Source organism: Apteryx rowi, unplaced genomic scaffold (genome assembly GCF_003343035.1).
Source record: "Apteryx rowi isolate R43461 unplaced genomic scaffold, aptRow1 scaffold_8, whole genome shotgun sequence".
Classification (NCBI taxonomy): Eukaryota; Metazoa; Chordata; class Aves; order Apterygiformes; family Apterygidae; genus Apteryx; species Apteryx rowi.
The window spans coordinates 1392242-1416257 of record NW_020451093.1 but is presented as its reverse complement, the minus strand read 5'-3'; the positions used below and the strand labels follow the sequence as shown (position 1 = coordinate 1416257).

General features: G+C 42.2%; 1 protein-coding gene across 1 annotated transcript in view; it reads right to left on the bottom strand.

Moving 5' to 3' along the window:
- The window catches only part of GPR39 (G protein-coupled receptor 39), a 78127-nt gene extending 54634 nt beyond the window's left edge, over positions 1-23493 (bottom strand). Inside the window, exon 1 of the mRNA XM_026089090.1 lies at positions 22626-23493. Within this exon, the coding sequence (XP_025944875.1) occupies positions 22626-23493 (868 nt within the window). The remainder of the gene's footprint in view (positions 1-22625) is intronic.
- Positions 23494-24016: the final 523 nt, after the last annotated feature.

The following is a 24016-nucleotide window of genomic DNA, read 5'->3' as shown; positions in this document are numbered from 1 at the left end:
TTGAATATAATAAAGCAAGATATTTGCGAAATATTTTGAGTGACTATTTGTGAAATGTTTTGAATAGCTACTATGAAAGGTCCAATGATGTATCTAGATGCGTCTGCTAGGAAACATAGGGTGCAATAAAACCTGCAGGGTAAGGAAACTATCTGTCGCTCCTGATTCACAAAGGACGAGTGTTCAGAAAGTGACTGGAGCTGTGCCATGTGGTTGGCTCAAGACCAAGGTGATTTCTTTGAAATGTATGATTTCCAAACTTTAAATAACCATTTTGGACTGTGATGGGATTTTGTTATATTTCCAAAGGAAAAAGATTTTCTTGCTTAGAAATAAAATTCAGAAAACCCTTTCAAGACTACTTTGAACCAGCGAGGAAAGCACTCTTTTACAGACATGAGGAGTATTAACTATTTTCCATTATCTTACTGATTGTCTCATAACATCCCAGCAGCATTTATTTTTTAGTGCAATGCAACCGAATTACATGTGAATAGAGAGTAATTAGACTACTTTAGTCTTTTATTTTGTTCTCCTAGCAGACACAGACCTAATTTGGGTTCATCATTATTCCCCTTTAAAAGCCTGAATGCTATTGCCGTGGTATGTACCATATCTGGGGATGAACAACAGGGAATATGGACTGGTAGTTTAACCTGCAGGGGGATTTGAAAAAATACATAAGAATCACAGTAAAATGGAATCAGAAAAGCTCCTCTGGCTAGATATATACTTGTTTCTTTGGAGTGGGAGTTCCTCAGCAGGGAAACCACGCATCCCGTTTCAGAAATTAGCTAATTTGCAGACTTTTGCATGTGCTCACAACCCAGATCAGAAGCAAAGACAGCACCTGCAAAGATGGGGAGTATCAGGGGGGGAAAAAATGAACGCAGAAACAGATGCACAGATCTACCAGGAATGCCTGTATTCATGGGCAGATCCAAGACATTCTGAGTAGGTGCCTTGTTGGCTGTTTGTATGTGCAAAAATGTAGTGCCCTTGCACAAACTTCGGTTTCAAGCAGGCAAACGCACGTAGCTTTGAAAGCCAGGCCTTGTAAATCACCGCAGAAAAGGGTTACCCCATTCGGCTCCCAGGCTCCAGAAAAGCACTGTGTGAAGGGGAGAACAGCTGTCCTGTTTTGTCTCATACCTCAGGCAAAGGCACTTTTTGGGTGGCTCCCCAACTGCACTCTTGATAAGTTAACACATTTTAACTGAGCTTCAGTTCTGAAACGAGTGGGTGACCTTTTCCCCCCCATGTTGTTGTCTTCCCCCTCACGCTCCCTCCCTATAACCTCATGGTCACCCCAATCTCACCCCTATTCCTGCTAAGAATAGGGAATGGAGAAACGAGGGAGGGAGGGCAGGAAGAAGTACTAAACAACTGCAGAAAAGGAGATTATTCTTTCATTAGGACATTTTCTAACAGAAGCACACAAAGAGGACTTTCTTTTTTTAAGCTGGAAAACACAGCTCTAGAGCTCAAACAACTCCTAACTTCAAAACTGGAATCAAGGAGGGCTGATTTTTCATCGACTTGCCAAATTTCATTCCAGAATAAGCTGCTAACATGGGCTGGACAAGTCACTTGTAAAAGGGGAGAAGGAATAACCCAGCACTGCAAGTCATAGAAAGAAGCTTGTTGGACCATGCATGCTTTATTAAAAACAGGTTATAGAAAGTATCTAGCCCAGTAAATTTCTTTTGGCTTAAATATTGTATTTCCAAATTTGCTCCAAACCGAAAAAAACTGTTAGTTTAACACATTTTTCATACAACTGAGCAATAAAATTAACTCAGACCTACGTAGTAAGCATATTTAACTTGGCAGTTATCATTAAAAATATTTTCTGTAAGAAACGTAGCAATATGACAGTGGATGTATCAGTACTGGATTTACCCATGCATCTGTATTATGACAAGCATATAAATCTACCTGCACTGCAGTAGAGATCTTCATAATAGGTCTTAACAGTTAGGTTTGTAGAAGCTGTCATGAATGCCAATAGGGGGGAAAATGCTCTTTCCAGCTATCTTGCAACACAAATTTTTGTGTGTCATTTAAATGATTTCCCTTCTGCTGCTTTTTAAAAGAAAAGAAGGTTGTAGAAGAGATTTCCCTCCCTCCAACCACATCGCCTGAAGTTCTTATCCCTTTTTTCCTACTGCAAACAGAGGACCTGAGGGCAAAGGGAAAGTCCCCGAGCATAAGGGTTACAAATTTAGCCATGTTATTGCTAGTAAACACGTTTATTTCAAAAGGTACAAAGAACTGAGCTTATTAAATAACATCACTGTGATGGTGCCATTGAGCAGGACAACTGAAGATGGGGGTGGGGGAGATGTAGTTAAAATTCTTTTTACTTTTGATTTGGGGGAAGAAGGGCAGAGAAAGAGGGAGCGAGACTGCTACTACTGCGCACTGAGAAAGTTGCTGTTTGTTCATTAACTGTGGAAGGCTAAAACTGCTATCAGTTTTAGAAACCTAATTGCAAGCAGTTTAAATAGTAAATAACCCTGGCCAGATTGTTTGCAAAGTGTATGCACATCAGGTACTGGGGCAAGGAAACAGTACTTTAAAAGAAAAGCCTTAACTGGTTCTCCAAAGAAAAGAGCAGACAGCTGGAGAGCAGGATAAAATTTTAAAATCATAAAAGCTTTTGGGTGAAGTCAGAATCCTGACTTATGAAAGGAATAAAATCTTTAGTATGCTGTGGATGGGCAATTTCCTACGTAGAAAATCTTCTCCTGCCCAGTGCTTTCTGTCATTAATCGTTCCTGTGTTTCAGATTATCTTCATCTGTAATAGTTAACAAGTAATATGGAGTAATAGGACGCTGCCACCTTTTTCTCCAACCAGAGAATTAAAGATTCCTACTAGATCAGGCTCCAAAACAGAACAGGAGACAGCATTAGCTCTTCCTCCAGACTGCGCATATACCTCTGGTCAACAGACTGCTGCTTGCCTTCAAGCGATTCTCCTGCCCATGTGTGGAAGAGCACAAAGATGAGCAAAGCTGTAAAAAGCCTATTAGGTATGGCTAGGTCTTGAGAGGGGGACAGAGACTTTATGAACATGAGACATTTCAGGCTTACAGGATTATTTAAGTCATAAAGAGGAAGTTGTCTTAGAAGAGTAAAGTGGTGGGCACATCACAATTGCTTGTGGTCAAGCTAAGCAAGGTCTTAAGGAGTTCAAGGGGAAAACACCCTCTATGAAATCACAACCTCTATAAYCCTATCTTCCACACAGATAAACCACCAAATTGAAGGCAGGGGAGACACTCAGGGATAGAAGGCTCCAAAGTGAGTTTCTTGTATTATCTGCAGGTACATCCTCACAGCCTGCTGTTTTCAGCAGGCTGAGGAGAAAGGGATTGCAGCTAGGGCAAAAAGGAAAAGCAGTCGCCACGAGCTAGTTAATGAGTCATGTTTGGTCTCRTATCAAATACCAGCAGTAAGCTGCACACATTTATCCCATTTAGAGATCYTGCATGTTTGTTCAGTGCTGATTGYATGCAATATGTAAAGGTACGTATCAAGGTGAAGTATGCCCGTGAGTCACCAAAGGGGAAAGAGAAGAATTTCCYCTTTCTGGAAGGATGGGATTTTCCCCTGTGCTCAATTGCCGAGATRTCTAACAGAGACATCTCCTGAGAAAAAATTCAGTACTCAATAAGGAGGAAATAGGATGAGTTTCAGCATTGCATTTGTACCTGTCTGCACTCCAGGAAGGCTGCAGTTCACCTAGTCAAGCCACCAAACTCCACACGGAAAGATGACTTGGCAGCGTCCCGCTCGCTTGCATTTTAATTTGAGCCGCGTTGAAAGTGACTTGAAGGTATCTAAATAGCAAGGCTTTCCCCGCTCAGGGTATGGGAAACTTAAAACCAAGCTGGATAAGTACCTTAGTGCTTCCAAACAGCCCCCGTTATCCGGGTGACGGCAGAGCAAGCTGCCACTCGAGGTGCACCGGTGCGGTGGCGGGGTGGTGTCACGGGAGCTGAGAGAGGCGGGAGCTTCGTGCAGCGACCCGTGTCACCAGCAAACCTCTCTGATGTGCAGTCAGATACCGGGTGGGTGCCTGCTCAAACTCCGATAGTCCGAGAAAACACTGCAGTCTTCACTCCGCCCCCAGCATAGCCCCAGATGGGGTTATGGCAAAACAGCAACCCACCCAAAGCCCCRGCAGCGTGGGTGAGAGCTGGATCCAAGCTGCCGTCACAAGTGTTGAAGTCTGAACCTGGACTGTATCTTTCCACCTCAAGCGTATTTCTCTCAACGTTTGGGATGACTCAAATCGCAAAACTTCTAATTTGTGCACCATAACTGTGAGGTGAGAAGGAGGAAGAAGAGGAAGGGAAGGAGAGAGGTTTCAGCATCATTTCTTCACATCTTCGTATCATGTACTCAGAAAGCTTGTGCTATTAGCATCAGATACTGTCTTTTCAAAAGTCCAAAATATTCACTTGTGCGGCAAGAATTAAAGTGACACCTACATCACTCATACAAATGACTGTTCTTGTRGAGTGATGTGTCCCTGAATTAAACTGTACAGTTTCATTGCTCCCTTAATTTTTTCTACACTCCATATAATTCTTATGCACGTGAAATTGCAGATTTATTAGAAATTATAAGCCTACACGCCACTGGAAACCTGCCATCCTAAATGCATAAAGCGTGGMTATTTAATGCACCAGCAACATGAATGCTTAGGACTATGAACAAACAAGCCACTAGCRGCTGTACCTGTATTATTCCAAGGCACAAACGGACTAAGCAGACTCGCACAGGACAGCTCTAGTCAGACCAGTTGGAAACATGACTACCCACCAGTGACAAACTGGAGACCCTGTAAAGCAAACAGGGTAGACTATCGCAGAGGTTCAAGATGAAAAAAAATAACTCCCAACACCTCTATGCTTAAATGAAGTCGTGGGAGGATCAAGAGAGGAAGTGTCAAAAGCAGCAAAGTCTCTTAGCTAAAAGAGATAAAAATGCAGAGGGTTCAAAACCAGATCCGGGATGGATGAGGTTTTCAAAGACTGCCAAAGGAGAAGCGCACACAGGCTGCATTTCAGATCCTCAGTGCAAGTTATGTTACAGTGTTTTTGTCAGAACCGCAAAACYTGTGTTTAGCCTAATCTGCAAGTACGCAGAAGCTGCCTTCCCTCTGAGCAGCTACTAAACCAATGTAAATAATCCACTTCATCTTCCAGCATCAGCATTACAGGTGGCTGGCAATTAAAGTCTACTAGCAGCATTTCTTGCGCCTCAAACCCCTCTGCCCCTGACAGCTGACTGCCRTTCATTTTCATCTACTAAACCACGATGAATAACCTGAAAAATTAAACACATGTTGGAGCTCCTGATAAGAAACAGATGATGGTGAACTCTCCAAAGAGAAGTAATTGTTTATAAAACAAACATTCGTGCATGTTTATTTTAAGGAAATGCAAAACTGGATGACCTAAAGCATGCTGCGCAGTCCTTGCAAACAGTCCGTAGTTCTCAGAAGCAGCTAGGCCACTTTTCTTCTATAAATAAGGATATTTCTTAACTAGTTTCAAAATATTTGACACATGCACTTAGTATACAACAATTGTGTTAATAAAAAAACAAGGGAGATCAACTTTATCAGCAAAATTTCCTTTTCACCATTCTTTCTAGTTCTAACTACGTAGATTGCATATGCTTTGGCGCATTTGTATAAATCAGCACTTACTGTGTCAAGTCAGGATAGGCTATTTAATAGCAATGCCTTTACTAGAAGGTAGTGATTTTAAATGATCAACATCCAGCTGCTTTGGATTTTTTAAGTTGCTAGTATAGCTATAATAGGCTGCTTGCAGAATTACATTTTATTCATGAATTGTCTGCACATCTGCAGAGGGTAGAAGATTTATTTTAAGTTGTTTTTTTTACAACTGCTCTGGGATAAAATGCAACTTTGCCATAAAGTTCACCAGCTGCAGAACTCTTCTGTCCCATAATACTCTTTAGATGAGGTTCAAGTGCCTTGGTGGGAAAACTTCAAGATTTGTTTTGATTTTTCCCTAGCTTGTTTTTAAAGCAGCGTATGTTCCTCCATCGGCACATACACAGAACTTGCAAATATTCATGAGAGCTATGCAAGTCTTCCTGTGGGAAGACAGACTTCATACTGAAACTCGCTCCTCCGTTACGTTTCTCATGTTGACAGTTTCATTTATTTTGGCTAGAGGTGCCTATGCTTTAGTTATTAATCCTCAAATATAGTTTTCATATTGAAGTGATAGTTAATATAAAGTGGTGTTAAGTTTAAAATAATAATATCGTGTTTAAGAATCTCAGTGTTACTTTCCTTCATGCACAATTTTACATGACCTGACAGGCGATTACCAYGCATGGGGAATTAAAGTGCTCCCAGCCCAAAGCAGACTACTATTGATAATATCTTGAACTATCTAAAGAGCTAAACAAATACAATTTAGCTAAGTAAAGGGATTTCTGTTCAACAGCTATCTCATAAAAATTAACTAAGAGGGCAACAAGGAACAAGCCCACAAAATCTTCACAACCGCACAGGTCCTGGCAACCTCCGACTGCAGCCATTTGCTCGCTTCTCCATTTTTCTCAGTCCCAAGGATGGATGAATGGATGGATGGAGTGAAGGAAAGATGCAATTGTAGCAAAGACAAGCTTAGACAGAGTAACTTAATCTGGTTGGCATAACTAACAATAGGAGAGAAGCAAGCAGAAAATAAATTCTCATTAGAGTAACGTAACAAGAAAGGCCTACCCATACAAGTCACCCTTTATGACGAACTGCTGGAAAATAACTCTCAGCCAAAGCACCCTGACCCACACAGTGGCACAATAAAGCAACGCGGGTTCACTCATTTTAATTTTTTTATTAAAAAAAACCTGTTTTGTTTTGCTGAAGCTATCAATTTCTAACGCAATTATGCTGAATATTGAATTCTATTTGTGTAAACCCAAATTGTCAATACATTATTTCACTCCTAAGCATTTCGGGTCCTTTCCTGTAAGACAATGCATCAGAGTTTATTGAATTTCTATAGCATTGCCCAATTTTTCTTCTCTGTATATCAAAGTCACCTACTGTAAAATACTTACTTTAAAACTCTGATAATGACAAAACTGTGGCCCCAATGTGAACAAGAATACACACACACCAACCACCCCCCCACAACCCTCGGTAATAAGTTGCATGTTCATGGGATAAGCAGCAGAATAATTACTCAGCTTCTTTAAATAAATTGTGGTACCTACTGTTAATCAGCTTTAGTAACCTCAAAAAAAGGAAGTGAATGTGTGTTCATTTATATTCATTAACTAGGCAGCTTTTCTATTTTAGGAGAGCTGAAGGGTTATCATGAGATTATTGTTTCTATTCCTCCTGCAAAACGTCAGTCCCTGAATCAAAAGCATCGTGTCTCACTTCAGACCTTTTCCTTTCTCAGAATTTTCCCCTCAAAACCATATTGAGCAAACACAATCAGAACTATTGATATATTAAAATAATAAGAAAATTAAATAAAGAAGATTTGCACCTTGGGGACACTAACTTTCTCAATGTTGCTTCAAAGGATAAAGAATTTGAAAACAATGGTGTAAAGACGGCAATTATTCCTGACCTGAAATGACTTGAAAGTCAAAGTTCAGGGACTTGTCAACAAGATTTTTGACATCAAAAAGACAAAATGCTTCTAGCTCCTGCAGAATTCTGTGTTAAGACCTCCACTGCACACTGGCAAGCACAGTATATGCCTCACTTTCTAGGCTCTTGGGGCTTTTGTTGAATGAGGCTGTCTTTCCAAAAGGTGGCAACTCAGGATTGGAGCTAGGGCCCCTTGAGCTGAGCCTCCTTAAATAAAATAAATAATAATAAAAACCCCACATACTCAAAACAAGCCTTAAAAAGTTCCAGATACATGATGAAAAGACAACTATTTCAGGCCCAATTACTTTGGGCCACTTGGTTGTCAACYAAGAGGGCTCTGGGCTGCTGTAATTCCTCAGTGTGAGGAACCTGCGTGGCATAAAGAGCATGGCATAACCATTTTGAGACATTTGATTAATGGTTTGGTAAGAACGGTTACTCTTAATTAGCCATTACAACTGATAGAATGTCATTTATTCCTCCTGGATTGACGGCTGATGGATTAGCTACTCAAGAAGGGAGCCTGGGAGGGAGGGAGAGGAGGAAGACGGAGAAACGGTATGAAGAACTTTTTCAAATTACAGCCCATACAAGGATGCTCAGGACTCCAGTCATCCCACATGAAGGCTTCTTTGCCTACAGACTAAAAGGAAGACCGAATTGTGTGTCCCTGCACAAAGAAAACGTCAGTGCTGCTGATTTTCTGATGACTTTCCCATTCTACAGGATTGGACCCTATCTATATATGTGTGTGTGTGTATGTATACACACACACATATATGCACACACACATATGTGTAGGGGTATATATACATAGACCATCTCAGCATTTCCTGATTTCAGAGCTACACCTTTCAGCACCACAGAAAAGTAAAGGGTATCTGTCAGTCTACTGCTTTTTCAGTAGGACCCGAGAACATCCTCAAGATATAGGGCCTCACGTGCCCTAGCAATGCAAGCAACTCAGGTTTGAAGGGGCAGTGCAAGGCTTAACTAAAGGAGATGGTAAAATCAGACTTACCAAAAGCTTTTGAGAAGCACAGGGCTGAACTTTAAACTCATTAGTGAAAGGCAACTGACATCTGATGTAGGAACCAAAATACCAGTGATTGGCGCTTGCTACCCAGAGTGCTCCCCCCCACCAGGAATTTTAAAGAGATCAAATTCAAAATGTGTATACATTTAAGTGCAGGTTTACTAGTTACTACCAAATACAGAGAAAATCTTCCTTTATTGCAGGAGGAAAACCCAGGCCATCACGGCTATTCTTGAGCTTTTCATTGCAGCTTACTTTGTCTTGCTTTCTTTTATGGGGGTGGGGGGGCTGGTTGGATGGAGAGGCAGAGAGCACACCATAAATTCACCAGTAATGCAGAGAAGAAAACCCTCCCCAATGCATACTTTGTGTTCTAAGACAAAGAGAAGCAGAAAACTAAGCATCCCAAATTACCAAGAAAAATGTTTTTTTCTTTTTTCTTTTTCTTTTTTAAAGCCATTCTCCATTAGAATGTAGCAGACCTTCCTGTTGATGAAAGCACTGGGAAATGTTTGAGAGAGGCAGAATGGCCAAGGGGTCAGGCTATCAGTTTAAACTAATATAAGAAAATTGAAGTGAAAATTGATATATTTGAAAGAGAGAAAATAAAATGCAGAGCTCTATATTCCAGGAAGGTGAACCAGAAAATAGCAAACAAAGATATGTGAACAATTCAGTAGAAGGGGAGGGGGGGAAATCACTTGATGCTGCTATGGATAGGAGTCCCAGCCCTGTGGCTAGGACTGCACAGTGTGCGGGACTATGCCCCACAGCTACTTAGAGCAAGATTAGATATCGAAGGTGAAATTGTTTTAATTCTCTGCTGATGTAAATTAAATTGCGTTAATGTGGTGGAGCTCTCCCGTGCCCCAACAGGTCTCCCATAGAGAGAGGGGCACAGGCCCCAGCTCCAAGATGGGATTTACAACTGGAAAAATTCCCGGCTTTGTGGAAGGCTTGTGAGAGTGCGCCTGGCACGGGGAAACTGCAGCCGGGGTGAGAATCCGGCCTTCCTTCTCAGAGCAGCTCTAACATCTTAACTGTTTTTGAGCAATTCTTCACCTTGATCGTTAAAGACTAAAAGCAAAACAAGCATAATCAATTACAGCATTCAAGGCCCAGGAGGAAATTCAAAAACCAGCTTTCAAGGCCAGAGTTTCAGCAGAAATAGATCCTTGCTGCCAATAGGCAGAGCTTCCCGGAGCTTAGTGGAGCCGACGGCTACATTTGCAGGATGACAACACCGTGTACATTTTCAGCGTGTCAGAGCAGAAAACGTGAACTCTTTCAGCTGATTTGCAGCACACTGAAGGGTTAACCTACATTTCATGACAGAAGTTAACCCAAATAAGGTCTATGCTATTCAATCTGAAGGGAAAAGAAATCAATTCTGATTCCCTTGGGTAGGATTTCAACACTTGATTAGAGAAAGAAATGAATCTTTAAAGTATACTTACAGGAAAGGTATTTGCCATTTGCATGAGAAATGGGAATGGCTGCATCCCAAGTTAATGAAATCCAGTCTCCTGTGCCTGTTTGAGGGTTTCATCTATTTGAATTATGCAAATATCAAATATAACTTCATTGTATAAAACTTCAAAATGAGAATGCTGTCCATGCATCCAGGGAGGCCAAAATGAAATCCCCACTCCCCAAACTTAACATTGTTTGATTGAAGGCCAACAAGAGGTTATGATTTGGTCCTACAGCACTGCGCTCACACTGCGACAGTCAATTTAGAGGACATTTCTGCCTGTCAGCAAATAAACATTAAGTCATTTTACATTTCACTTCCATTTGATAAGGTTAGAGCAATTCTCTCCTGGAGAAAGGCACTCAGAAGGCTTTTGAATTCCAGTCACCGGGCACGAGGAGGCCGACTGCCGCAGAGGTCGCCAGCGAGGGTATCCGAGGCAGGCCCGGCAGAGCTGGGTCTCAGCTCTGCCGCGGGGAGCTGGCTCTGCGCGAGCAAAGAGGCAGAACGGCACAGGGGACACCTTGCCCTCCCTTTGGTTCACAGATCACAACCCGCAGGAAACGGATCCTTCATTTACAGGCAGGGAACGGTGCGTGCACAAGTTGCGCAGCCCTGTTCCAGCCTTCTGAAGGTTTCCTTTCGGCAGCAGGTGATTTGCCAAGAAAACGTCCAGCTTGGGTAAACTTGCTGCACCTTCTTTGCAAGATCAGCACCCTCCCACAAGAGGGGATACCRTCACACAGTGCCAAACCACGAAGTGAGAAACATAACCATGTCCTTGCAAGCCAGTGGGGACCTGGGCTTTGTGACCAGAGACATACCTTCCACGTCTGTCGCAGGCAACCACGTCACAGACTTGCAGAAATGATCACGTACCCCAGGAACCGAATGAGTTTGGTCCAACTCTCCACTTTGAAGGTTGTCCTTGAACACGTCCTTCCCATGACTAGAAATTTTCTCATTTCTGACTGTACTCATTCATGGCCCCCACAGACCTATTAGTTCTTATGCTGACGCCATCATTTAGATTGATGCAGAGAACATGGCAATATTTTGTAATATCAGAGCATTTGCACTGCAGGACAATGTTTCCCAAATTGTCAATATGCACCTTATAATGGAAAAGACTGCATTTAAATGTTGGCTTGGACCAGAAGACAAATAGAAATGGGACATTTGAATTTCAAGTCACTATCAGAAAGCCTTTTAGAATTCAGTAGAAGTGTATATGTGAAGGAATAGGATCATGGAAGGGAACCTAGACAGTGGAAAGTTTCAATCTCCAGACATCAATTTTTAACAATGAGCTCCCAAGGCTGGCTCRGAGTAAACTACGTAGGGAAAACATTTTAAGAAAGGGCAAAAGAGAAAAACTGAAAGATACAAGGAGTACACACTCATAAACCTCAGCGGGAACAGAGATCAGACCTGCTCTGCCTTTGCTCAAAGATCGCTCTGACTGAGGGGTGGATTCGAAAGAACTACCTTTTTTTAGCTGTTTTACTGCTGGTTATTTTTCTTACAGTCCAAATCAGCAAATACATATTTAGCATGGATTTAAATCTCTATAAATTCAGAGCTAACCAAGGCTACCTATGACTTTCTGGGTCAGACTCCAAGCTGAAGAGCAGACCTTACGCATGCCAGAGAGAACATCCTTGGCTCTACAACTGAAACAAGGTTGATTGCAAATTTCTTGACATAAGGCCTAACTTAAACAGGTCTGGGACCCCAGACAGTTTCTAAAGATGCACAGCAAGATTGCTAAGTTTAACTTGTTGCACGTGCACAGCAAGATCAGATTTACTGTTATGCCTGTTACTGAATCAGTTCAGCAACATTTTTAAACCCGGGTACAAACCAGACTTTCTCTTTTTTCATTCTTTCTTTCCTCTTTACTGCCCCAGCGTGCTTACGGACAACTCATAATCAGGTGCATTCTTCATTTGGCTACGTTATACAAGCCAACTTCATTTTAGCTTCTGTTAAAGGTTCAGCTCCTCATTCCCCAGTTATCTTAGTAGGCGTTCTCTCCAACCTGAATATGGGTAGTCAGACACTGCATTTTATCAAAAGCTCAAGTTTAAACAAGGATATATTTTAACCCATTATACTTCAGTAGCCAAGTAGCCCCTCTAGAATTAATATCCAAGATTTTCAAAGGTATGTGTATGCCTGCAAGTACTGACAGATGCTTTTCCAAATTTTGGGAGGAGTCAGTAATGACATCATCATCACTATCACTAGTATTTAGGTATTTGATTAGCTTTCAAGACAAAAAGACTACTTAAATACCCTCTCTTCTTCTGAAGACCTCTGACACAACCCATCACACCCATTTTAGACCTGTGTTTGTTTCAACAGATCAGGAAAGAAAAACAAAGTCAGAATATTCTTTTAGCAATACTTCAGTATCTAAAGCGCAAAGGTAAACAATTCCACTTGGTCAGAGCTTGCTTTTGACTTCTGTTTGTCCTTCACCATGCTACTTTAGTTCTTATCTGACAGTTAAAAACCTGACACATTAAAGCTGCACCCACACTAAAGACTGCTTGAATCTCTGTGTATGTTACTGTTGAGGTACTGCAATCTTCAGACACCTTAAAAGTTTAATTCTGATCATTGACCCAGTCATAGTAAGTAGTTTTTCTTCTATAGATATCCTTAACCGTTCTTGTGAGACTGTTCTTGGGCAGCCTCATTCTTCATGCTTAGGGGACAAATTTTAGTTCAGTTTTCTTTTGATTGGACATGCAGAATGTGAGGCATCAGAAGAAAAACTAGGGCCAATCAGAAGAGACACATCTTCACTCCTCTGCTGGATAAAAAACATAACCAGCAATGAATAAATTTTTTTCTTGAAAAGTTTACAGTTGGGAGGGGGGGAGTGAAGGCAAAATGACCTTTCCAAAACCAAAGTTTGGGACAGAGGATTTTAAAAAACTTTTTCTTGATTAAACTTATTGTTACTCCTTTTTGCAACTCCTTTAGTTATGTAAGAAAACCATTATGTTCAACAGATAGCAAGCTGGCAATATTATATAGAGAAGAAGAGCAAGGCAGATTTGCAGAAATGATATATGAACAGGGCCAAAACATTTAGAAGCCTACCAGTGCTTTGGGGAGAAGTTGAGAGCATCACCTCACAGCAGGGCCTGCACATGGGACAGACCTCTGAAAGGGGCTGTATCTGAGAAGCTGTTTTCCAGGTTTCAACTAGAGGTTGGAGCAGTATGGAGCATCCTGAAATATGCATGCAGAAGCTACTTGATAAAACTTGAGAAACAAAAGCAATTTATGCTGGGTGGGACCAAAACAGACATCTAAACTATGTTATCTAATGCCTCTCCRTGTCTGGGTTTCTTTACACTCATGAGTATAGTTTAGTTCCACAATAATTATTATGTATGTGCACCTGTTTGCAGATGGATGTCAAGTGTTTTTTGAGGGGCAATAAGCAAATAAGTAATTGCCCAATAAGCAAATATCTGCTTGCAGAGAGACCTCCAACTCTAACTCCATAACCTACCCTTTAAACTTAAATACCTTCCCTTAAAAATTCAAAGAAACAAAGATGGTAAGTGGTTTTAAGAGACGATTAAATGCAATAACCACAGACCTGAAAACAACTTTGGGAAAAGAAAGGGAAAGTYAGCCAATAACAATGCTAGACCTTTTTCTCAATTTCAACTTTCTTTGTAAATTCCTATTTATAGGATTAAGAGATTACAGGCAGACTCAATTACTCATACATCCATAAGAGAGATCGGAAAGATAACCTCTTTGTCATTTAAGTACAGGGCTGATGTCTAGCAGCATAAACATGCATAGGATGCCTTCAAGGAAGGATAAGAAGGTGCTACAGCTGGTTCTGTCTAGGAGAAGCTGGCTGTGCCAAATATAAGCTAAAATCTTAACTGTTTATCTAGAGTGGACAACAGCATTTTTAGAATTCCTGCTCACTAGTTTTTCAACTGTGTTACCTATCCTGTAAGATCACAGGTTCAAGAACTCACTTGTGAAAATGAAARAGAAGAAATTAATCTTTAACCTGTTAGTTGGCAGAGTAGTTGATACTCAGTTTCTAAGACAAATTTTGCCTGCAGGAAACCAAGAAGTTACATAGAATAAAATTGAAAGCTTCACATTACTAATAAATGCTCAGATATTAAAGCTCTCTTCCATTAAAATTCACAGACTAGCAATCATTGTTTAAAGATAATGGTCTTAACATCAGCTAGAAAAAACAAAAGATTTAATTTTGTGAAATGTGGTATAATTGGAATATGAAACAATAGAGGAATAGATAATGCATTTAATTTTTCACAGGTGCAGACTTCAATAAATCATCTGTGAACTTGCCAGAAATTAGTCCTATTTACTGAAACTGGGAAGTTGTAAGAGCAGTCAGCATTTGAGTTGGCGTATGGCTCAGAAGAGAGTTCAAGAAAACATAGATAAAGTGGAAGATTAATGCTTAAGACAATAGTTTCTTGACCAAAGGATGAAGGCAGCAGTCCAAAATTGAGGGGATGCAGTTATCAAATGTACGTGGGCTTAATTTTAGCTGGGGACTATCTCTGTCAACTCATTTCCTACTTGGAGCAACACCTGTATTTCTCCACTTCAATGGAAATAAACCTTCTCACTTTTTCATTCCCTCTTTGGAAAAACAGACAGCTTCCAAGGTTTCTACTTGTGGGAAAGCATGTCTTAGAAGGGGTTTGCTGTGAGCCAATGTGTTTTTTGGAAGTTGAGTTTACACAGCCAGACCTCAGCTCCTCAAACACAGCAGCCCCCTGCCAGTTTCCTTCATCAGGCTTTGGATCGTACTGCCACGGCGAGGGAAGTTGCCTGCACTCCCCCTCCTTCCTTAACRTACATCCAGGGCTGCCAGCAGACTCAAGGGCCAAAAGATGTGGGGAGAAGATAAATGAACAGAAGGAAGACCGTATTACTTACAGCTTGAGAGAGAGAGATAGAGAGATTAAAAATAGGAAGTTTAAGACCAACACTAATAACAGCCCTTGACGAGGTAGTACTCCTAGAGACTTTGGGGAGTATAGGGCAGAAGTACTCAAGAAATCCCAACTGTCCACTTAGCCTCTGGACAAAACACAGATAACAGAGCATAAAGAGCTGGAAAGATGCTCATGTTGCACATGCTGCAGGATGAGCTAGGCTGAAGCAGTGCACCAACACCTATAGCTCAACTATCAGTCCAGGTGAAATACCAGTTTCCTTGTAAGCATCAACTGAAAGACAAAAGCATGACTGAGATTGTCACTACACATCAGTAAAGCACTCATCACTCATTATCTTTATAGGCTTCATRTGCACAGAAGCGAAAGACAGTGGTCACATGTTTACAGAGAACATACAGCATATGCCAGGATATCATAGATGGAGAACTATGCGGACTGTGCCAGTGGTGCATTTGGTTCTCTGACTACAGTACTTGCAGACTTAGGTTGTTTCTAATGCTGCAGACTTTTCATTTTGAAGCAATTTTTAAGTACTCTAATGCAAAGTGTAATCACACATTGATTTTTCCATTAAAACTACAGAAGTCTTAAATACCCTAGGGGTGCTGGCTTCAATTAGTCCCTATTCGTCCATTCTTTTTCTTTCGGTACCTTTTTGCCATCCCTCGGTGTAGGAGGAAAGGAAGACTGCCTATTTAAGCCAAAAGTACAATCTTCTATTATGTGCGTCCAGGTAGAAGTAGCTGTAGACAAATTGCTTTCTGTACAATAGGGAGGAAAATTATGCTGGTTTCTGCTTATGTTCATTTTTAAATTACAGTGTGGGAAAACTGAACATACAGATATCTGAACTTCGGAAGGTTGCCTTGAGTCTAATTTACTGTGAATTTTTTTTTTTTTTTTTTAAATCAGCACAAGTCCTGCAGCCCTTCAGAGGTTGTTTGTACACTATTATCCTTAGAAGCTGCGTGTCCCTAACTGCAGTCTTTGCATTGTTGTTTGTTGAACTGCTGAGCTTAAGTTTTGTGCTACCAGCATTCAGTAGCATTGATCGGTTTTGTCACTGACACCAGGTTAATACTTTTGTGAAGAAGAAAAGGCAAATTTTACTAACACCAGCAGGAAAATCCTTTGCTTTTGTCTCTTTTCCAGAGAGCAATACCTAAAGGAAAAATCTTACTCAGGGAAGCTCAGGGTGGATGCCATCAACTGAATGGCCTGTCTGTCTGTCTGTCTCAGTGTTTTAAGTTTCCTACTCAGCCCCTGCTRTCTGTTTCAGTGCACTCAGACTACTGTTTGCCTTGTGTAATTAGAAACCCTACTCAAGGAAACATGTGGATGGAGACGCCATATAAAAGGCAGAGATGAAAATAATATCCAGACTACAAGATATGTATGTTCAGGCACCTCTCCAACAAAGTCTCTGAAGAAATGCAGCTGAGTGGAATGATTAAAGAAATGAACCGAAAGGAGTCAATGAAGCCAAGTTTAAACTACATGGGTTGGAGTTGTGTTCTTCTGGAATCTAATCAATTAGGTTGTTCTTTCAATTTTTGTTCTATCCCCAAGCTTTACCTTTTTCAGTAACAACAACAAAAAAACCCAGCCAATTTCCAGCCTATGAAGAAGCATCTAATTTTCCCGTAACAGAAGTCCTACCATTGTCAAGCTATACTGTGCCTGAGTCATCTCCAGATGACAACCACATATTTTTAGCAGACTACTTGAAGTAATCTGTCCTCCTGAAAACCTATTTGCCAAGTGCCTTATGAAATGCATTTCCTTAGTGATCTTTGGAAAAGCTATTTCTACACACAATACCTTTATTCTGAGCAAAACATTAATCTACCAGCACTAGTGCATTAAAAAAAAGAAAAAGAAAAAAAAAAGTTCCAGGTTAAGTTCTAAGAAGTCATTCTAATTTCTAATTTAAAGAAAGTTTCTTGTATGGTCCACTCAAAAGTTTTATCTAGCTTTAACTTATAGCCAGGTTCAGCAGTGTTCATGGTGTTTACAGTGGCATTTGGTATTATCATAGAATAGCTTGACACCATTTTAACCGTCACTACCAAAAAGTGGCACAAAAGGGGCCAGGCAGCCCAGCAGAAGGGCACTAGCGCAAGACTCTGCAGATGCATTCATAGCTTTCACAGCATTTCATTCATGGCATTTGTGGCCTTGGTTCTCCACTTGGCACCTCTTTCTGCTTTTCCAGCCCTTCCCTTTGCCTATTTTATTTGAATTTAGAGACAGGGACTGTCGTATCTTCTACAACAGTTACTACAGTCTCAAAGTCTCTAGCTGCTATTGCTTTCTTAATAAGACCAGAAAAGAAGCTACCTGTACCATATCAAATCACATGCAATCAACATTGCTACTGTCTTCAGGTTGAGGCTCACCCCGCATATTTGACAAACATACTTAAGCGTTAGACCAAATCAAAAATAAAAAACAAAACCACCACACGGTACCACCCTTTAAGAAAGATGAAGGCACTGCACACAGATTATGGTAGGCAATTCCCCTTCCTGCTTATTAAAGAAGCTGAAGGCTATTTGCTGTCCAGGCATGTAGGTGAAATTCATCTTACAGCAGAAGGTCCCAAAAGCAGGGGAACAGCTCCAGTTCGTTTGTGATGGGAGGGAGACAGTGGAGAGAGTTGATCTACACCGCTTGGTACAGGGGAGCTGGCTCTGCTGGGTCAGGATGGGACGGAAGCAGCAGGGTCCCAATTAGGTAGCTACAGCTACAGCTCCTGCTCTCGCCGGCTGCTGCCGCTCCAGCAGTGCTTTCATGCATCCACCGTGATGTGCAGCTTTCTTAGCAGCTGGAATACTTTGTTCTTTCTTCTGGAAGCAAGAGATCAGGACGGGCAGAAGTCTCATCGTGTTCAGGAGACAGAAAAACACAGCCTGTATGCCAGCAGGCACACCATAAACCATGCAACGGTACCTAGCAGCCCCTCTCAGCGGGGCCCCTTCTGCTGTACAAACAGAGAAAATCATTGTTCCAAAGGGCAAACTGGAAGTGTATGCAAAGAAAAGCAGAGGTGATGTAGCAACACTAAAGGACATTCTTGTTTCAACTTTACTGTAGTAGGCCTGAGGCTGCTGTATACAGAATAATTAAGGCTTTTAGCAGAAGCACAAAACTGAAGCTGCCAAGGGAAATATCACAGCAGCTTTAGAAGCAATGAATTTTTCATCTGGGATAGTCATAACTTGCTTCATCACAGAGTGTAAGTTCAAGTCAGTCAGATCTAGTTTGATGAAAAGCCATATGGTTGCTTTTGTATAGATGTGGCTTTATACTAGTGACTAGATTAAGAAGAAGGAAGCCTTGGCTGGAGAACCTGAGCTCCTGGCACAGAGCGGTCCGTGCTGAGGCCCACCCCTGCCAGCGGTTGCAAGGAGGTGTGCCCCATGCAGCTCTTTTTCCCCCCCAAAGCTGGCCAAGTTTCCTAAAGATTTTTTGATTTACACAGCTTCTGCTGTGCAAGTGCCTTCTTTTATTAATGTTTATAATTATTGCACTAGATGGATCTCTCCTTTATGGCTTCCTTGCATTACATTCTTCTTTGTTTGCTATGACCCAGTCAAGGTCTCCAAACTCACTCTGAAGAGCTTGTTGCTGGGGTGACAGGGTCCTTCAGCTCTTCTTGTTGCTCAGGGCAGGTTTTGGAGCAGCAAGAAGCCACCAGCAGCACCTCACAACCATTTAGCTAGCTCTCTGATCACTCCACTGCCCTTTATTGGCATAACAGAAAGAAGAGACTGAGCAGCCACGAAGACTGAATCGATCCTAGTCAGGCTGGGCTGAACACTGAGAGTTTTTAAATACTATTAAAATCTTTCATTTAATCAAAGGGCCATCAGCCCTGTATTTTCATAAGTGCTGTAACTACCCAGCTTCTGCTGCTGGAGATGAAGAAACTTATTAACATATGCTGACATAAATCACACAAAAAGATTAAGTCCAGCTATATTTTCCTTGCTATACATGACAGCACACGCTCCTCCAGACCCGTGCAGCCCTTCAGCAGAGAAAGAGGCCTGCTGCCCCAGCAGGAGCAGAAAAGCCTTATCAACGACAAAGAAAATCCACATGGTATAAATTGGAGTCTGATCTGCTCCATTCATATAGACTGACTCCCTGGGGGCAGTTGAGTTTCTCCACATGACTCAGGAGAGGTTTAAGTAAATCACATGAACAGAGATTGCAGAAAGTATGCCACAGCCTATCCAAAATCACAAAATGCCATATTTCAGGAGCAGGAGCATATAGCAGAGACTTGCATGTGCTATCACATCTTTCTTGAAGCCAACAGCCATTCTATATGAAGGCATAACACTGGGCAGCCTAGTGAATAAAAACAGAACTGTTTTTCTCCAAAATACTGGGACAAGTCTGCATTGCTCCACTGGGGCAAATCTGCCAAAATTTGAGCTGAACAGTGCCTGGAAGTCCCCCCTCCCCAGTAATGGGTGTAGAAGCGCCGATGCGGCCGCTAGACCAGTCCCTCCTCTCCACTGCGAGCATAGCGAGGTATCCAGAGGCAGGAGGAGCAGACATGTCCACACCAAGGATTTCAAATCCCCAAGCAGCCTCTCTGGGCTTTACACAAATAGGATAGTGATAAGGCCTGGGAATAAAGTGAGCACAAGCTCACTTTACCAGACAAGAGCAACAACATCCAACAGCCATCCCAACCATGCAAGTGTTCCTCAGTCGTGGCCCCAAGTTGAACGGACACACTGCTGAGTGTCCAATACCCGCACAGAAAACAGAGCAAATCTGGAGGCACAACAACAGAGAAGGATTTGACCCTCCCAGCTACCTTCCTCAGACGAGAGCCCTTCCCCGAGCAACCTCAGGCTGCCCCAGCGTGGTGGTGCTCCCCATCACTTGGTCCCTCTCCGCCTCCCTCCCTCCCTCACAGCAGCGGTGTCGCCCCCATCTCGAGTCCGTCCGCCAAGTTTCACACTACCGCACAGCAATGCGGTAAGCAGGCTACCGGTGTCAACATTCACAATTCATTTTCATAAATCACCTCAAGTGCTGCAAAATAACGTGACACTAAAAAAGCACCAGTTCCTGCTCGTGTCTTCTTCTGCTTAGCTTTTTCTCATCGTCAGGAGATTTATGAATTTAATCTCTGTTTTATAGMACTTATCACTTTTAACAACTACAAGAAGAAAATGCTAAATTGTTTTTATTGCTGTTAGATGTTCAAAGACATCTTGCTATGTGCTGTCATTTACATTTCACATTAAATGTGAAATATGTTGGAAATGAGCAAATATGTTTTAATTTGATCCATCTGTTAAATGAAAAACAAAGAGGATTTCTAAACCACTATATTTAAATTCAGCAATTTGTAAACAATTTATACGTTCACTTCTTCTAGGTTAAAACCGCTCTAAAGCATCACTCTTATGAAATCTACAAATTAAATTGCTTTACACTGTCCTCCTGGATGTAGGCCACAGTATCCTACTCTTCAGTTTATTAATTTATTTCCCAGCCCAAGTTAATTAGCAAGGCTTATATTAAGTGCCATTTGAAATATGCCACAGAAATCATTTTGGGGAATTCACAAAAGTATCTCTACCGGCTCCACAAAGCTGACAGCACACAGAAAGCATCAGATATTGGTGCTTAATTCCCTGAAGATAAAGGATGAACCAGTCGCTTTCATTTAGCTTGTTAACACTTCTGCAAGCAGTCTGGTCTGACCTATTCCACTCTAGACCACCACCAAGTCAGAACAATAATGAAGGAAAGGAAGAAACACCACAGTATTTTACCGTCCCCTCTCAACCTATCTAGAACTTGCTGCAGGACTGGGATCTTAGGCTGTGCTTTAATGTAGTTGGGGATGATAATTTACAAGGGGAGTGAGTTTCACAGACATTTAAGGATCCCACAGTAGCTCTTAACTTAAAGAGCAGAGCCTTATCTCTTTCTCTGCTCTGTGCAACGTGCTTTATTTAGCATTTATTAAGCTTCTACCCCAGCAGTCAGTACATTTCAGTGGAGTAATACTATCAAGAGCCCTTTTAATCACACTAACACGAGTCTCCTGTTCCAAACCATCCCCATGTGATTTGCATTACGAGCAGACGGCCAGCACAAGGAGCAGATTTCTTCTTCAGCAGCATAGCCAGGACATGAGGAAGATCTCCATGCAGCCTGAAGTGTCACATCTCCCCCTTGAACCCTTCGTCACCCTCTCAGTACAGCATGCAGCCCCACCTTTTTCCCCAAAACTTTTCAGTCATAGGCCATGTCAGTCTGATTTTTCACTGTGTTCCCAACTTCAATACACATACAGTGGAAAAGGGGCCAGATGCACCAGGACTCCTTACCCTGCAGCTTCTCATCACAGCCACAGACCATGGCAAAAGCAGGACTAGCTGAGGAAGTGCAGGATGCTGAAAAATCAATCTGTGGAATGTCTTACAAGTGGACAGACCCACGAGCTTCAATTCCCCCTCTGGAATATGAAGCAGAGCACCAGAACACTACACAGAAATCCGAGGTCTACTGTGCATTCATACACAAGCTGGTTCATTTATTATATCCAGTATCATATTAAGCAACCCAACAAAACATGAACTAGCTGTAATTTAGCCAGGACATGATTAAGGGTACCTCTAAGAGCATCAACAAATGCAGAGACTACATGGATCACAGCCCGCAAAGATTCCAAGCTAGTGAAATGACAACTTGATTAGTTTTTGTCTGACAAATGTGGTGAGAGAGATCAGAATCAAACATAATTCCAAAGTTATAGGCCTTCAAATAAAACCAGAAAAAAAAAAAAATCAGAGGGCAACAGCAATCTGCAAGACCAAATCAACTCTCCAGCCCAGCTTTCTTAATGCTTGAACGCAACCCAGCCACAACTGAAGCTGAGTAAGTACCCTCCAGGGAGCATCCAGAACTAACAGGGACATGCCTTCAGAGTGGGACAAGCTTCAGATATTGCTCGATATTTTCTTTCCCATCAAGAGCCTTACTAAATATGCACATATTTGTAATTTAATGGGAAAAAATGCCAATAGAGCTACTTTATAATCAGGCTACTGTGCCTATCAATATCCCAGAGGTCAAGCAGCAATACCCTATTACCTATTTTCATTTATTTGGAGGAACAGACACGCAGGAGCATAATCGGACAACATAAATAGCAGAAAGCAAATCAGATTTTTCCTTCTGCCTTCCCTCCCACCTGTTCTAATGACAAAAAGAATTAGTCAAACACACGCAGAGAAATCACGTTGCTTAAAATACATCGTTGCAACCAAAAGCATCCCTCTTTCTCATTTTGGTTCAGTTTCAAACCCTAGAGCCCCTTTTGGGGGGCTTGGTGAGGTAAGATGGCAGCTTTCCTTCCATTCTGGGAAGGGGGGGCATGGTGAGGAGAAAGGGAGGCAAAGCAGGACGCAGCTCTTACCGAGGAATAAAATGATCTGTCTCCTGGAGCTCCTGCTGTCCGAACTTTCACTTTTCCTTAGATGCTGCTCCTGGTATCCATATTCCCCCTTCACTGCAACAGTTCCTTTCTTGTGGATCATCAGGGTTTTCATCATGCTGCGGCACATGAAGGCCACAGAGCCCAGCACAATGATGTACACAACGAACGCRCTGAAGATGCTGGCCTGAAAGACGGGCCATTTGGAGGAGAGGCTGGTACAGATGGTCATGTTGTACCTCAGCTCGGGGAGGTGGTGCCTGGACGTGGGCTTGATGCAAGCAGTCACACCTTGGTAGCCCTCGATGATTTCCAGGGGGTATTCTGTGCCCATAGCAAAGAGCAGGGGCAGAGCCACAACGACAGACGTCACCCAGACAAAGGCGATGAGCAGCTTCACCTTGCGGGGTCCAGAGACTGCCTTGAACTTGAAGGGGTGGCAGATAGCAACGTACCTCTCAAAACTGAGAGTGGCCACATGCAGCACAGTGGCATAGCTGCAGGCTTCAAAAAGGAAGCAGTAGAGCTTGCAAACCACATTGCCATTGGGGGTAGAGAAGGGGCTCCATATGGCACTGAGGAACTCGCCGGGCATGCCGAGCAGGATGACCAGCAGATCRGAGCAGGCCAGGCTCACCATATGATCCGTGACCTCTTTCTGCAGGTAGCCTTTCTTCTGCAGGATTCTGGTGGTCTTGATAGTGACGCTGTTGCCCAAGATCCCCGCCACAAAGACAAGGAAGTAGAGGAAGGCCAAAGTGATCTTGATCCAAGGAGAAACCTCGAACTCGGGGACGTGACTGTGATCAATGACGTGAGAGCAGTCCGAAGGGGATGTTTGTCCTGCCATGAGCGAGCCCCCTATGCTCTCTGACATTCAGATTCACAGCAAAAGGATCCTTTCTTTCTTCACCCCTCTCACAGAGGCTGAATGCAGTCAGGTACGACAAAAATCTCTCAACTAGCCACACCTGAAGGTTTCATTAGTTACGGTGGCTGAGTCAATACGGCTGAGCAAAAGAGAAAGTGTTTCAGCTGTTACCTGTTTTTATGATGAATGGGCCTTGCTCCTTTACTGTTTTCCTTCTTTTTTCTTTACTAAGTCAAGGTGGCCGTTTCAAACACTTTGTGCTGCGAGCTGCTCTTCTTTCAGTCTTCACTACTTCCTCTCTGAGCAAAGACAGCTTTCAGTCCTAGCCTTGCCAGGAGGAAGTAAGCACTTCTGTATGGTTATAGCTGCTCTGTTAACCATTAACTTAAATCGTTGCTATCCCTAGTCACTGACAGCAAAGCAGGTTTAGAAAAAAAAAAAAACCACCAGCCCAAGTGTGACACTCACTTCCTGTGATAAGATCTTCTCAGGGACAAAAGAA